At 36.7% G+C, this 15,112-nt stretch overlaps 1 protein-coding gene across 3 annotated transcripts in view; it reads right to left on the bottom strand.

Annotated features, from left to right (window-relative positions):
• Window positions 1-15,112, bottom strand: part of R3HDM1 (R3H domain containing 1) — a 58,057-nt gene that overhangs the window by 27,590 nt on the left and 15,355 nt on the right. For 2 of the 3 annotated variants that reach the window (XM_086615487.1, XM_086615488.1), the window contains 9 exons: window positions 14,353-14,467; window positions 11,793-11,871; window positions 10,166-10,225; window positions 9,944-10,084; window positions 7,329-7,437; window positions 7,137-7,232; window positions 5,773-5,810; window positions 5,640-5,690; window positions 5,267-5,493 (listed from right to left, as the gene is read on the bottom strand). In XM_086615487.1, coding sequence (XP_086471613.1) covers window positions 5,267-5,493; window positions 5,640-5,690; window positions 5,773-5,810; window positions 7,137-7,232; window positions 7,329-7,437; window positions 9,944-10,084; window positions 10,166-10,225; window positions 11,793-11,871; window positions 14,353-14,467 — 916 coding nt within the window. Of the gene's footprint in view, window positions 1-2,255; window positions 2,511-5,266; window positions 5,494-5,639; window positions 5,691-5,772; window positions 5,811-7,136; window positions 7,233-7,328; window positions 7,438-9,943; window positions 10,085-10,165; window positions 10,226-11,792; window positions 11,872-14,352; window positions 14,468-15,112 lie in introns of all 3 variants that reach the window. The other variant, XM_086615486.1, reaches the window with a different exon arrangement.

Here is a 15,112-nt window from a genome sequence, read left to right as displayed (position 1 = left end):
AGGAGGGTGCGAGTACAAGATGCTTTCAGATGAAAAACTGTCACAATCACATTCGTTTCTCTGCCCTTCCCTGTTGCTATGTGGAAGTCCCATCAATGTAACAGGGAAAATGATCAACAGTACAGGAGGAAGAAAGTGAAACTAATCACATGCAAAACATGGACAAGCACAGAACTGAAATGAAGATGACTCAAAACTCGCTCTTTTTCAAATGAAAAAAACTGTATCATGTTTTACATGAAATCACTTCCAAGCTGATAGTATCGTTTCAGCACCTGCAAAATCTGTTTTGCTGTACAGTAACCCTAAAGATTTTAGCATGGTCATGCTTATTGTAAACTTGCAATGCAAAAAATGACAGCCACTATTCTTCATATTTAATGTAGAGTACAAAGTACTCTTGTGCATACAAACACTAAGCCCACTTATTTTTCTAGCAAACCTCGTTCACTAACCATCATATTTCTCTTCAGATGGTCAACACACCCAATGGAAAATCCATGATTAAGATGTACAGCTATCACATTAGAACTAGAAAAACTAAGCCAATAGTGCTATTGTCCAGAACCTGGATGTAAGGTGGCAAATACATCCTCCTCCACATCCGATGGCTATCTATGAAAATTAGATACTACAGCAAAAATTTACAACAAAAATTGGTTGTAACCAATTTTTGGCAAGGTTGGCTTAAACTATTTGTTTATACAGTAAGGCATTTCAGAGAGCCTTAGGCAGCCTATCAACATGCAGAATCATTAATTTAAAAAAAATCTCACATTTTGTATACAACAGCAATTGATTTATATTAAGGCAAAGGAGAAATTTTATCTATTTATCAGGGCCACCAAGATGATCCGAGGGCTGGAGCACCTCTGCTATGAAGACAGGCTGAGAGAGTTGGGGCTGTTCAGCCTGGGGAAGAGAAGGCTCCGGGGTGATCTTATTGCAGCCTTCCAGTACTTAAAGGGGGCCTACAGGAAAGCTGGAGAGGGACTTTTTACAAGGGCATGTAGTGATAGGACAAGGGGCAATGGATTTAAACTGAAAGAGGGGAGATTTAGATTGGATATAAGGAAGATATTTTTCACTCAGAGGGTGGTGAGGCAGTGGAACAGGTTGCCCAGAGAAGTTGTGGATGCCCCATCCCTGGAAGTGTTCAAGGCCAGGTTGGATGAAGCTTTGGGCAACCTGGTGTAGTGGAGGGTGTCCCTGCCCATGGCAGGGGGGTTGGAACTCTATGATCTTTAAGGTCCCTTCCAACCTTAACTATTCTATGATTCTATTTGTGTTAAATCTTCTAGATATAGAAGATAAATAATTTTATAACTGATTATTGTGTTTGAATATAACTGCACATGATGTTTTAAACTAAATTTATTCTGATTGGGGTTGCTGAAATAAAGTCCATCTACAGAATGATGGGAAATATATCCTGAAGTATTTCCTTTTCTACAAGGAAATCAAATATTTAAAGCTAAAAAGATACTAATTTTTCAAAGATTATGATGTGTTGCATAAAAGGTAAATTAAATTTTTCAAGAATTCTTAACTTCTACAATAAAGTAAAAGTTTGTCCAGAGAATGCTAACGAGTCATTTAATCCAGACAAGTAGTTACACATCTCCTTGCATCTACACTATGAAGTATTAATTTTCTACTATTTAATAAAATATCAGTATGGGCCAATTACGCCAGCATTGATTTAATCCTGTTTTAAACTGACAAACAGGAGTTTAGAAATGGCATGTAATCTCATGCTTCTTTCTTCCACTTGTATTAAGTCAGTGTCATGAGTACAGAAAGACAAGAATATGTTGCGACAAGCCAAATGAAGGATGGTAAATTCTTTCAAGTCAATATGAATACTTCTTCAGGCTCTCTCCCCTCACTGAAACTGCTTTATAGTAGCAATGGGAAAGACTTTTCCCTCTCCCCAAAAAAGCAAACACAATTTAAGTTATTCTGCATTCTGGATAATATATCACAGGATTTTAATATTTTTCATTATTATTCATTAAAATTTTACATATAATTTACTCATTAAAAATTTAAGTTAAAACTCTACTAGAGAGAATCAAGTGAGTTTACATATGCCTTTTAACTTAGAGTCATGCTTTGTTTTTAAATTAATTGCACTGAACAAACACAACCACAAAAAAAAATAAAGAGACAAAGAAAGGACAATACTGACATTCAGTCTTATGTAAACACTCGTGCATTTTTCTCCACAAACACATCCACAAGCGTGTACCAACCTGTTTGAGGGTTGATCAGAACACTGCCAGGCGGTATGCCTGCCGCTTCCAAAGGAAGCAAAAAGAAGCTAGTGCTAGTAGGTGCCACTTGCCCGCTTATGCCACCATCAAAGGTAAGAGAGTTACTAGTGCTGACAGTTGGATAGACGGCAGGTGTGCCATGAGAAGGCTGGCTTAGAGCTGGCACTGGAAGAGGCTGCTGGGTGTGAGAAAGAGAACCCGTGGATGACCCTACACTACTAGAAGACTCTGAACCTAGGAAAGGAGTAACGAGAAATTGTTTTTACCTAGAGACAGAAACATCATGCTCACTTAAAATATATACTTGTAAATGCTCACCCTTAAAGTTCAGCATTTAAGTACATTATTAGCGGCCTTTTCAATGAACTCCCCCTTCGTTTTCCCTAGCATACCATTACAAGATTCCCTTTGTGAACCAAGGGTCAATTCAGCACTGCTTTGCACTGTAAAGTGAGGTTTTCATATCTAGCTCTGCTTTTCTGGACAGAAAATATGTGCCTGTACACATGCACATGTGCTGACGTTCATTCGGTTCATTCACAACTCGTTTAAGTGATCGCCCACTTAGCCCAAAAGGACACGTGCCCACGTATCGACGGGGTACACGAGGTGATGAACGCGCAGCCTACCACCGTACAGACCGTGGCGAAACAGATGCAGTGGGCCCCGCGTCCCTGCGGATACGCTAAATTCACATGCCCTGCAGACACAGCCTGCACGCAAGCAACAACCGTGTTTACTACTAGATGTCAGAGAAGATCTGACATCTAGTAGTAAACATGCTGGACAAATTGTAGAACACTAAATTGTAGAATACTAAAAAAACCTCAAAACTATTTTTTCCTCCTCTGACAATTTTCAGACCGAAACCAAGAATTCAGACTGAAAAAATTGTGGTAATATGGTAACTTTAGCCTAGTTTTACACAACAATTCAAAGTTCAAAAAGAGTATGAAGTAGCTGGTTGAAAGCAATAATTGTTTTACAGATATGAATGACTAAACATTGCAAAGCAGTGGAGAATCAGACCCTGAGCTTTCTGAAAGCCAATGCATGCAGCTAAAAGCAACATTCCAGAAGTCCAATAGGGAGAGGTCTGTAGAAACCACACTGTTCCTAGATCACTGTATACCTAGAGATCTAGGTATACATACAGTTTATCATATTTTTTATTAAGTCTTTGCTATGATACTTACAGTACTTTGAGACAGTATATAGCTTTTTCAATTTAAGAACTCTTTATTAGCAGCCTCTATACAATCTAGAAGAGGAAGCAAGACTCAAAAAGGGCTGTGACAAAATTTCTCTACTGTTTGAAGTTACTGTGCAGTCCTTCATAAAAATTTCTAATTGTAACCCTTTTACTTGTGTGTCTGAAAAGATAGTATAGCTTGAAGCATTTGCTGATGCTGACTTTGCCTTTTTTCTAGTGTCGGATGAAGTGAAATACATAAGCTATTAATTGTAAACTGGGCAAAATAGCACATCCCAGCTCTGTAAAACCATCTTCAGCTGACCAGAGTTACCTTGATTAGACTTGTTTAAAAGTGTATCCACTTCTAGATTATGTAGAGAGGTTAGGCTGAAGCCATCGTAATTAAAGCCAGTTGCATCCTTGATCAATATGAACAAACAGAAACAATCTCAACACATGCAAAATCACCACAACCCGTAACTGCAGTGAAGCAACGACCATCAAGATCGGCATTCTGAAATTTGAAAGTTACCAACTCTCCAAATGTCAAAATAAAGTTCCCAGTGAAATTTTAAGAATCTATTTATGTTCTTGCAATTTAGAATACAAAGATTTCTAAGAATGTATTTTATATATCAGGTTGTAGTTTCCTTCCAAACTGTGCCAAATAGTATTACTGCATTGCTAAATGAAATAACTCCATGTGATGGCACAATTTTACAGTACATGCAGAAGCACCTTGGAATGTATTTCTTTATACAAGTATACAATGTACACAAAATTTCTAACCGTTTTACTGCATTAAGATATAGAAGTGTGGGGATATACCTATAAGGTAGTGGTGGTTTAAGGGAAAGCAAAAAATTTAAACAGATCCTTATTAGGAACAAGTTTTATAAATGAAATCAAAGCCAAGCATAATACAGGCAAGCAATAATACTCTCCTTTTTTACAGTTCTGCTTCAAATCAGGAAGTCGTGCATCTGTAACCCACCCATGTATTACAAACCTCAACATTCTCCACCACCAATAATATATATTGGATCAAGTTACGTTGGCATTTGGAATATTTACTAAATTTCATTTTTGACCCACAGAAGATTTATAACCATATTTTCTGAGATTTTGACATTAATTACAAGTTAACACACATTTGAAACCCAGAATTCTATAAAATGAGTGTTTTCCCTCAGCATTTCTGAATCTTAAAATTAAACAGTACACTTTGTTCCACTGATCTGATTGTTGAAAAATCTAAAAATTCAGTAAGCTTTTTGGTCATATTAATTTAAAGTTAAGGATGGCACTGAAAGATAAAACAACAAACATTAACTAACAACTCATAATTTTTCCTAGCGAGTAGGATAGCAGCACACAGTTTCCTAACACTGCACAATGCAGTTTTGCCATACTAAAGCTAAAGAGTTGAACTCTAAATTTTTGTTTTGAATAAAGTACTCATGTTGATAAATGTTTCCAAATCTCTTGTATGAGGTGAAATGCATTTAGCTTAAAGCCATCTATAATGCACTTTAAAATTCTAGTTCCAAAGTCAAAAGTCTTATTTCATTTGTGACCTGAATTCTAGCTCTCCAGGGCAGTTATGCTCTCCAGGGCTAGGTCTGTGGTCATCCCATGTATGCAGCATCCACTGCATCCAGAGGGAGTTGCATGCACGGAGCACCTACGAGGCTGAGGCCTCTACATATGTACACATCTGCAATACGCATCAAGTATCAAACCACCAGGTACATCACTGCTATGTAACTATGTATGTACACAGATTGTATTATACCTGTCTTAGACAGCCTGCCTGTGCTTTTGCTGCTTCCAGAGCTATCTCCTCTTGTCAGAACCGATATCCCACTGAAGCTGCTGGCTTTCGTTACAGCTGGCTTCAGATTGCGGATGGAGCTATCAGAGTCGGTGCTGCTCCAGGGACGGGGTTCACAATACTTCAGCTCATTCTCAGTACTGCTCTGGTGGCTGTTGGCTGATCTCCCTGATGTTTCCTTATTGATTCTGTAAGTTATAAACTAAACTTTTAGCATAAGCATCAATCACAAAATAAGGGAAAAGAAAAAAAGAAAAAAAAAGAAAGAAAAGGTGAAATGCATGCAGAATACTTTGGGATTTTTTTTTTTTTTTTTAAAGAAAGCATCAAATACCTAAGTATCTGTCGTCTTTGTTGTGTACTATTAGTTTCTTCCTCCTGGATTCTGTTGACATTTTAATAAGATAGCTTAATATTTATTAAGAAAATAGCAAAATGAAACAGAATTAAACTGCAAAGTTTCTTACCTTTTATCAGTGAAATAATTCTCTTGGGAACACAGGGACTGAGGGGCAAAGAAGTGTAGAAATTAATATGAATGGCATCTAGAACCCCTACTACAGCGCAGTAACAAAACATGCTGTAATTTGAGTCTTTTGTGCTACACATGGACTTTTACAGCATCCTCTTACATTAAACTGCCTGAAAACAAAACCTCTGCGGTGGACAATTTCCACGTTACGGCAAAAAAAGACAATATAAAAAGGCCCATCTGAGGAAAGAGAAGTTAGCATTAGAACAGTTACAATGTTGACTATTTTGTTTATATCAGTATTTTTCTGAAATGACAATTCTTCCATCGGGCCTTGCTGCCTTATGTAGCTTCCAGCGGATGTGTGACTTCCCAAGTCTGTTAACACCACTTGAGTTGCCTTGTCTTCTGCTTCAAAGTGTGAAGTAGGTGATGACACTGGCTACTGCAATGATTGTAATAACTTCCTTGGGTACAAGTACACATATGCTAAAAAGCAGACAGAATATACAATCAAAAAGGCTACTATTAACTTATGTTGTCCTTGACTGTGACTTCTAACACTTGGTACAAAGCTTCTAAAGGTACAATACACAGTAAATGAGTACACCGAAGGAAAAGGTAGTTTTATATCTAAAAGTCCATTCTTTTTGTTTTTAACTAAGATAAACAAAAGAAGGCTTTTGGAAAATATTTGGATATAGCAAACGAGCCTCTCAGAGCTCATTACTCTTTCTTCAGAACAAGAATCTGGTTTTGGATGCATAAGAGCTACAGATACATGTCAGAAAAATAGGATTATTAGAAGTAAGGCATCTTTTTGAAGGCATATTTGTTCTGTTTCACTCAATATAATTAAATATAATCACTACTTGTGATTGAACTACAGTTCACAATGCTGTCCTGCTTGACAACTCCAGTTAAAAGAGACGAGACTTCTAGATTTCTGACTGAAATTTCACGTATGGGAATTCAAATCATTTTACTGTGACTAGTAATTAGATGTGTTTGATATAGACACAAGTGAGAAAATCCCAACCTTTTGGTTTTGGGTATACCTTAAATTTCATCAAGGGGCAAAATAATGCATTGAAATAGTTAACTCTAGATAATGCACCAAAAATAATTCTTGAAGGTTGCTTGAGTTTCATACAGTAGCGTTTAGAGAAAACGGAAAATTTCTTGGTAACTTCAATATAACTTAAAACTCACTCAGGCCACACTAATGATTTAGCTGTTCAGTCCCTCTCAGATACAGAAAGTTTCCTGGAAAGAAGTATCTTTTAACAAAAACCACACGTGGAGGTACGTGTGTGAAGTATTCATAGAAAACACCGTAAGATTTTCTTTGATACATACATCTTGTGCAAATATTCTTTCTCTAGCTCTCTGATATTCTTCTTCACGTTCTTCTATGGATTTACTTCTTCTGTCATCTTTTAATCGTATTCTCATCTAAATTAAGTGATACAGTGTCAACTTCTACAGGAAAATAGTATATATACACAGTCAAACACAGCAAGTGGAAGGAAGTAACCTGTATTTCTTTACCTGGTTGTCATCTTTGTCTAAACTAGAGTTATCTCTTTTAAGGATGTACCGCTTCTGGAAATCATCACTCTTCTCATCCTTTATATGCTCAGAAAACTTTTGGTCAGGTCTATTAAAGTCATTAGAAAGAAAAGATTTATGGTTTTGTAAACATTGGAACATGTAAACAGTGGAACAAACTGAAATACACTCAAGATGAATGTTAAATACACTTAATATTCTAACTGAAGTAATACATTTTGGTTGTCCAGGCAATGGAAAAGGTACCAAAAACATAAGATGATGTGTACCCCTGACAAGTCCTGTTCCTGAGGCATAACAAACCTGCTTTTAAAGTCTCTTCCTCCTTTAAAGCTTTTACTTCAATTTCCAATTAAGGTGGCAAGCAAACCACATGCCCTTGGGGAATCAGAAGTGCTCTTGAATCCAGACTGGTGCCATGCAATGGATATTGGGCATGCATGGATGTGGAGGTAGGTGCTTTCTGCTAGAGCTGTAATACCTCAGAATTCATTTTGAGGCAAACCAGAAGATAAGAAGATAGAGGAGAAAGCATTGAAATTTACAAACTTCTAAAACAAAATTAAGTAGAAATAAGCAAGATAAGAACAGTACAATGCAGGCAAGCAAGAGCTTCACGAGATCATAGCAAGAGGATGAAGCAACAGATTATATATATTGTTTTGGTATTTTATCTATTTTGGGAAAGAAAAGGAGATATTTTGCAAAGTCTTGTTATTAAAAGTAGATATCGAATACCTAGACAATAAAACTACTACTGTCATAAGAGAAGTTCTCAGACAATCAGCAGAAATCTGCCTAACAACAGACAAAACACATGTATACTGTTCTCTATTTCTGATTCTCTATTCATCACCCAGGACACATGTATAAAGTCAGGAGATCTTTTTCTATAGAACAGCCAAGCCTAACTATTAGTTACTGGATGCCCAAACATAATTAGCAGGCATTTCAGAGAACCTTTAGACTGTCTTACCTCTTTCTTTTAAAGGTCCCTGAATTTACTGCCCTGCAATCACCAACTTCCCACTCCACTGAGACGTCCCAGTATGCACTGGGTTGTTGATGTCAGTAACATCATTGATCAGCGATGGAGCCGGGAATCTGCCTATGAGGAAAAGGTAAGTTTGGTTTTATTCAACATGGAGCAGATCTCCAAGGTTTTCTGTCTAAATTCTTATTTTATATCCCAAGTGATTTAAAATAAGAATACTGAAAACATTAAGAATCTTAACGTCTGCAGGTTAGATGAAATGCCTGCTAATTAGTAACTACACCTACAGGGGGCTTCCAGAGGCCATAAGCTATTTAAATACGGTCTAGAAAAAAATAATAAATAAAAATGAAGAAATCATCCTTTAACAGTTCATATTCCACACCTGAAGTGCTAGACAGAAGCTTCAGTCTAGAGATGCTAGTAGAAGCAAAGGCAACAGATTTATAAGTCAATTTGGATAGAGAATGTATAGCCAAAGCAAAAACATACATGAATACAAAAGTTATTTAACATAGATTTAGGCTCTACATATTTTTCTAGAAACTTGTGAGGAGCAAACGGTTTGCTTAAGTGACATTTCAGTTTAGTATATTATTTCAGTTCTACTGACTCTAAAATTAGCGTGAAAAATTAGATTTTTTTTCTCCCAAAGCTATGGTGAATGTACATAGAGACTGGGATTAGGATGCGGGAGCTGTAAAATCCTGTTTTCATGTTCAAATCATGGACTACTTAATAAAAAAATGGTGTCAGGCAAATGCTTTAGGTTAAAACTAAAAACTAGGTGGCATAAACATACCAACACATTAGTCCTTTGTCTTTCTGAGAGAGAATGAAGAGACAGAGCAAGTGCAGAGGACAGAAAGAACAGCCAGGTCCTTTGGATGAAAAGGTTAACTGCACGTGGGTTTTGGAGCTGCTGTGGCCCTAACACTACTTTTTTGTAATATGGATTTGCCCAGTGGTTTCTTCAAGAACTCCCAGCCCTCACAGTAAAGTAGCATGTCATGACTCGTTAACCTGGTTAACACTTCCGCTCACGAGGACTCTGTCTTCCCTGCCATATTTATTTTGTAAGGCCACGGGAGATCTGTAAGCAACGTTATTCCAATAAAAGATTTCAATGACAGAACTTTCCCAGTAGATTTTTACAGTACAAAAGCCAAAGTTGTGCAAGCCTTGTCTCCTCCCTTCGGCAAATCAGAAACCACTCTGTTCTAAGTTAAGGGCTACTTCTGCCTTCCAAAAGAAACAAAGAATGTACTTTGTATAAGTCTTTTAACAGGTAAATAGTTGATAACAATTTGCATTTCATGGAAACGAAGTTAGCAATACATCTTTGTGAGAAAAGCAACAAAAAAATCTTGATTTACAGAAAACATCCTTTTTTTCCCCAAAAAGTTCAAACATAAAACAGATCACGTTATTATACACCACTGGAACACAAGCAGTAAAGACCTTGCAACTACTTCTCCTTGAGGCATGGTTCCCAATGAGTAGGCAGACCTCTGCTGCTACAGCTGCAGTATCATTGCATAATGTATCCCAGGTGTTAAATCTATGTATCAAAAAGTTTTTTTGAGACTTTTACACTTACATTCTTGTATTGCTAGTTTTATTTACTATGACTGCCTTCCCACTCTGGTCCACGTTGTGCTCTAATCCAAAGTAAGCAGCTACCCTGTGCAACAGCATTCTATGGTAAGATGTCATAGGGGGAAATTTTTTTCTTGGAAGTCTGGAAGAAAGCAATAGTAGCTTTATTAAATAAACAGGAACACTCTTGAATTCTTTTTTCCTATAAGCGTACAGTACTTACTCATTATTACCAATGAAATCTAAAATTTCCTGTTCTAATTTCAGCAGCATCATTCTGTCCCTGAAAATAAAAACACAGCAACTCATATATGAGACACTCCAGTAACTGCAGCTGTATTCATCTTAAGAATACACAGATAAGATCTGTGATCAAGGGATGATGGCAGACTGTAAATAGGACCACGAGGTGTCAAATGAAGTATTTTTAGGACAAAGCATTCATTTTTCACTAAGGTATATTTTATTGAACCTGCCTAGTGAAACATGTTGTTCTCATCTCAGAAATCAGAATACAGAGATCCTCCAAGTAATCTCTGCCCAGTAGGCTCAACAGAAAGTACAGTCTCCAGAAGAAGGAAAAGCAGTGACTGGGTTGTTTCTTGTTGGTTAGTATGGGTAGTAAGATTTGCAGGGGCCTGAACTGGCCCTTGGATTGTGAAGCACATCCTGGGATCACTGAGACACAGAGTGACAGAGTACTGGTAACAGGAGGCACTACTACAACATACCAACAACCCAGTGGTTAAAAGCTGGCACGCATTGCAATGTGACAAGACATTAAGAGAAGACAAAAAAGGGAAAACTCAAGGTGATAGAAATGAACATCAGCTGAAACACTATAAACCAGAAGTCTTAAAAACGCTTATGCCAGTTCCCAAAAATCATTAACATGTAAAGAAATTTTCATAATTTGTGCACATTAGATAACTAAGCTTCCCAGTTATTGTGCATGTAAACCCACAGCAGACTTTCACCTACTATTTCTTATTTTCATTGAGATGCTTTATGACTTCAGTTAGGAACAAAGTAAGAGTCTAGCAGAGGCCTGTGCTTTCTAATTTTACTTTATAGGACAAAACAGTGTTGGAGCTTTATTATAGCTCATTTTACAATTTTTGCCCATAAAAGGGAATCCAAATACATTATCACACTGGAAATCATAACTATAATATTAATGAATAAGAGACAGTAGTGGAATAGCTTTTGCGACAGCAGCACAATTCCACTGAGTTAGTTTCTTGCCTTGAACCTAGAGCCACAGACCTAGTACGAAACCCCACTGAGGAAAAGAACAAACCAGACAGCAACATAGTGCAAACCTCAAAGCAAGAAAACCACGTCAACTGTGCTGCTAACAAACGATGGACTTGAATTAGATCAGGTCTGTTTCCTGATGCGTGGAGTCAAGCTGTGTATTATCTGTAGCTATGCCTATATGGTACAGCTTAAACGGAAGTTCCTTTGTCTAAAAATTCAGTGCAAGGCAGATTAAAGCAAGAGAAGGCAGTTTAGTCTCTAACAAGCAGATGCTAAAAGAGTACAAGTTTTAGAGACATAGTATGAGAGTCCCTTCAGGGATAGAAATGCACACAGGCAGAACTCATTATTTGCTTATTAATCTTTAAAAGCTTTTAAACCATTTCTGTGTCCTGAGTGCCTGCTTATAGAACACACAAATTACAGTGAACTGGTGCTTCAGATAGCCTGTGCAGCAAAATCTGATCCTAAATAACTGACATATAGCGTTAGACACATAAGGGGGAAGGACATAACCAAAAAACAGGTGGTGTTACACCTCAGGTAATGACAAGAAAGAAAAACAGAAAGTTGAGATTGCTGATGCTTACCTGGGATTGTTTTTTAATGTATTTACTAAAAATTCATGAAGATCTATACCAGTGGAATCTGTGTATTCTTGACTGGAATCTAAGGGTGGGAGGAAGAAAGCAAAATTACACTTTGAAAAAAACAATCTTTATTTTTTTTTTTTTTTAACAGTTATTGCTGAACATGGTATTTATGGATCAATACTATATAACCATCAGGCATGTTATTCCCCAAAATTAAACACTTCCTGTTTCCAGGTAAAAGGCTCACAAGTGGAAAAAAACAAACAAACCAACCAGAAAACCCAACATCGCCTCCCCCATCCCCCTAACTCAAGTGTAACACAGAAGCAAAAGCTTCAGTAACCAGTTATTGACAATCTGTTAACCAATTCCTATATATTTTGAAGCGGTGTATCACTTTGAGTCACCTGATTTCCGAATACACTAAGCTGCACTGTTGTATATGCTTCTGTGGACCAGCCCCTGACCTACAGAATTACTGGATGTTGCCACAAGAAATACTGTCCTTCAGAATGTAACAGTTTGACCTTCACAAATGTTATTTTGTATTATTAAAAATCCTTGTTCTGTTGGACTTTGTTTTCACAAGATAATATTTGGAAGTTTTCAAAAAGAAACTTTTCTGTCTCCTTTCTCTGGTTTCAGTGAAACAATTATTAAAAGTCACATTTTGTTCTTTAAAGTCTGTCCCTAAAACAAATGATTGAACACCAAATCTTTCCTTACATGAGCACCTTCCAGAGTTCCAGGTCTTAGAAGTAAAAGGTAGAGGTGTTTCAACAATGTTTTTGAAACTACATTTCTTCCAAGAACTACTTCTGTGTCAACCTAGTCTCAAGTTAGGTATAGCTCAAACTTATGCCTCTGTCCTAGTTGTTCCAGGTGGTTTTGTGGTCAAAAATGAGACCTAAGATTTTCATGGGGAGAATCCAAGTCCACCTGAGGGCAAGGAACCTCTAGTTCCCTAAAGAATAATGACAGTGGAGTTCCTTTATAGCAGTGCTCATTATGCTATCAGTTGTGCCCATATATTATTAAGAGAGCATAAACGAAACCAAGGAACTCTGAGCATTCCTGGTTTGGGATTACTTTTGAATCCAAGGAGGGGAAGTGGAAAAAAAAAAAAGGGTAAGCCTGGTAAAACAACTATAAGAATTTTTTTTTTACTTACTTTGATTTTCTTGATCCGCAAGTGAGCACTAATTTAGTTTTAATTACTGGAAGACTGGTGCTTAAATTCCATCATTTTCTATTTTGGCACATTCTAAACTGGGAAGAAATTAACCTCCAGGGGAGATACTGGGTGAATTTAAAACAGCTACCTCTACCTCAGGCATTTTGTCACTTTGCTCTCAACTCCTCATCATTACCTAACATGTTGGGTTTTGTTGTTTGGGGTTTTGGTGTGTTGTTTTTTTTTTTTTTTTCCACCATTTGGTTGTTTTTTTATGTTTTGAGGGAGTGGTTTGGGTTTGTAGGGTTTATTTTTCATTTTAGAAGATGGGCATGTAATTTAACAGTTAAGCAAGTTAGGTCTGAAAGAACTAGTTTTTTTAAAGGGATCATTTCAAAGACTGAGAATTATAAATGTAGTTAAGTTCTCCATCTCAATGCTTTTTATTTCACAAATACTAGGCTGCCAGCTGGGACAGGATGCACTGATATGCCACATGAGGAAGGCCTTATGGAATTGAGGGACACAAGGTGGAGAAGTGCTTCCTGTCTCAAAGAATCCTAGATTTAAAGATGTTTCCTACACACTGATTGATCTAAGATGTTTCAGCAAACATTATGGACCCTTTATTTAAAGCAAGAGCTGTAGAATGGTTTGCCAAATTCAATGCAGAAAGCCTTCTACCTTTGGGAAGCATTAGGAAACATGGACAGAAATAGGCTTACATGATTAATTTTGCAGTTCTACTCCAGGATAAAAACCAAAGATTTTCAGCAGATAGAACAGCTCTTCAAAATGCATTATTAAATGCATTTAATGAGTATTAAAGTGAAAACATAAGACTTGTCATTTTTCACTTGCATAGTTCCACCCTTGCCCCAAAACTTTATAAAAAACATTCTAGATATTATCAAAAGTAAAAAATAAAAAAAAAAAAAGAACATTGACTTCTGTTGAATAAAGATCAGAAAAAGTACAAAGGTAGTTGTCATCCTCACTGAAGTTTCACAAAACCTGTAACAAAGTAAGAAAAAGACAACAGCTTCCACTGACGAGTAAAGTCAGTTTTCCAAAGAACACTTGGGCACAACTGAGGCAACACAATTACTCTTATGCTCATCTGCATAGCTAGGCAGGTGAGAAAGGAAAAGCATTTGCTAGAGTACATGTGTTTGAAGAAGCCTCAAAAGCACTATATCCTCTGGGACCAATTCCTTCTCTAGCTCAAAGATGTCTGGCCTATTTGCTAAAAAAAAAAAAAAAAAGAGAAAAAAAAAGTGTAAATGTGTATGCAATGATGTCCTGGAAGCAAATAGCATTTTCTTTAAACATTCTTTATCTATCTACACAGTACATTTAAAAGCACAACAACAGATAGCAAACCTCTTGATAACATTTTTCTGGACAGTTTATCACTGGATTTTTCCTTTTCTGTTTCATCTTTTGCAGGCTTTTCTTCTTTTTCAAAGGACTGTGACAACTGGATCTGAATTTTCTCCTGTCAAAAGTAAAAATCAGTCATCATGGAAGTTATTTCAAACAACACTTGCAGGAGAACTGTTTCATACTATATTACCTGCGAAATAAAGACGTAACAAGGAAAATAATTGCCTTCATATTCTTTCTGATCCCACATGTACTTTATGTGACCACAAAAAAATTATTTATCAGCAAATCAAAAACCGTAGAGAAGACTTAGATGGTACCATATGCATTTTAGAATTTATGCACACTTCCAGGCCCTGAATGCTATTTCAAAATGAATCCAAAGTATCTTATTTGATACACATAAGAAAATATTCCTTTTTTCCAGATGTATAGATTTTATAGAGCTTCTAAATTTTTAAGTAATGCATCATTCACGATGCTTTTTTTTACCCCCTATTCTTCACAGTTCTTGACTATAAAAGCTTGTTTCAACTTTCGATTTGGTTTATACAAAGAAGATTAAAAAAAATGAAACAAATGTTTCAATCTAAGACAGACCAGCATTCCCAGATGCACAAAAAAGGGAAATATTTACAGTATGATATATCAACGTAGAAACTGCAAGCCTTACAGTCCACAAGGCTTAGATTCTTAACTTCCCATGTATTTTGATACAGTAGCTTTGTGCTTAACAGTCTCAAAATCTGTGGTTTTA

This window comes from Tauraco erythrolophus, chromosome 8 (assembly GCF_009769465.1).
Source record: "Tauraco erythrolophus isolate bTauEry1 chromosome 8, bTauEry1.pri, whole genome shotgun sequence".
Taxonomy (NCBI): domain Eukaryota; kingdom Metazoa; phylum Chordata; class Aves; order Musophagiformes; family Musophagidae; genus Tauraco; species Tauraco erythrolophus.
This window is presented reverse-complemented; position numbering and strand designations above follow the sequence as displayed.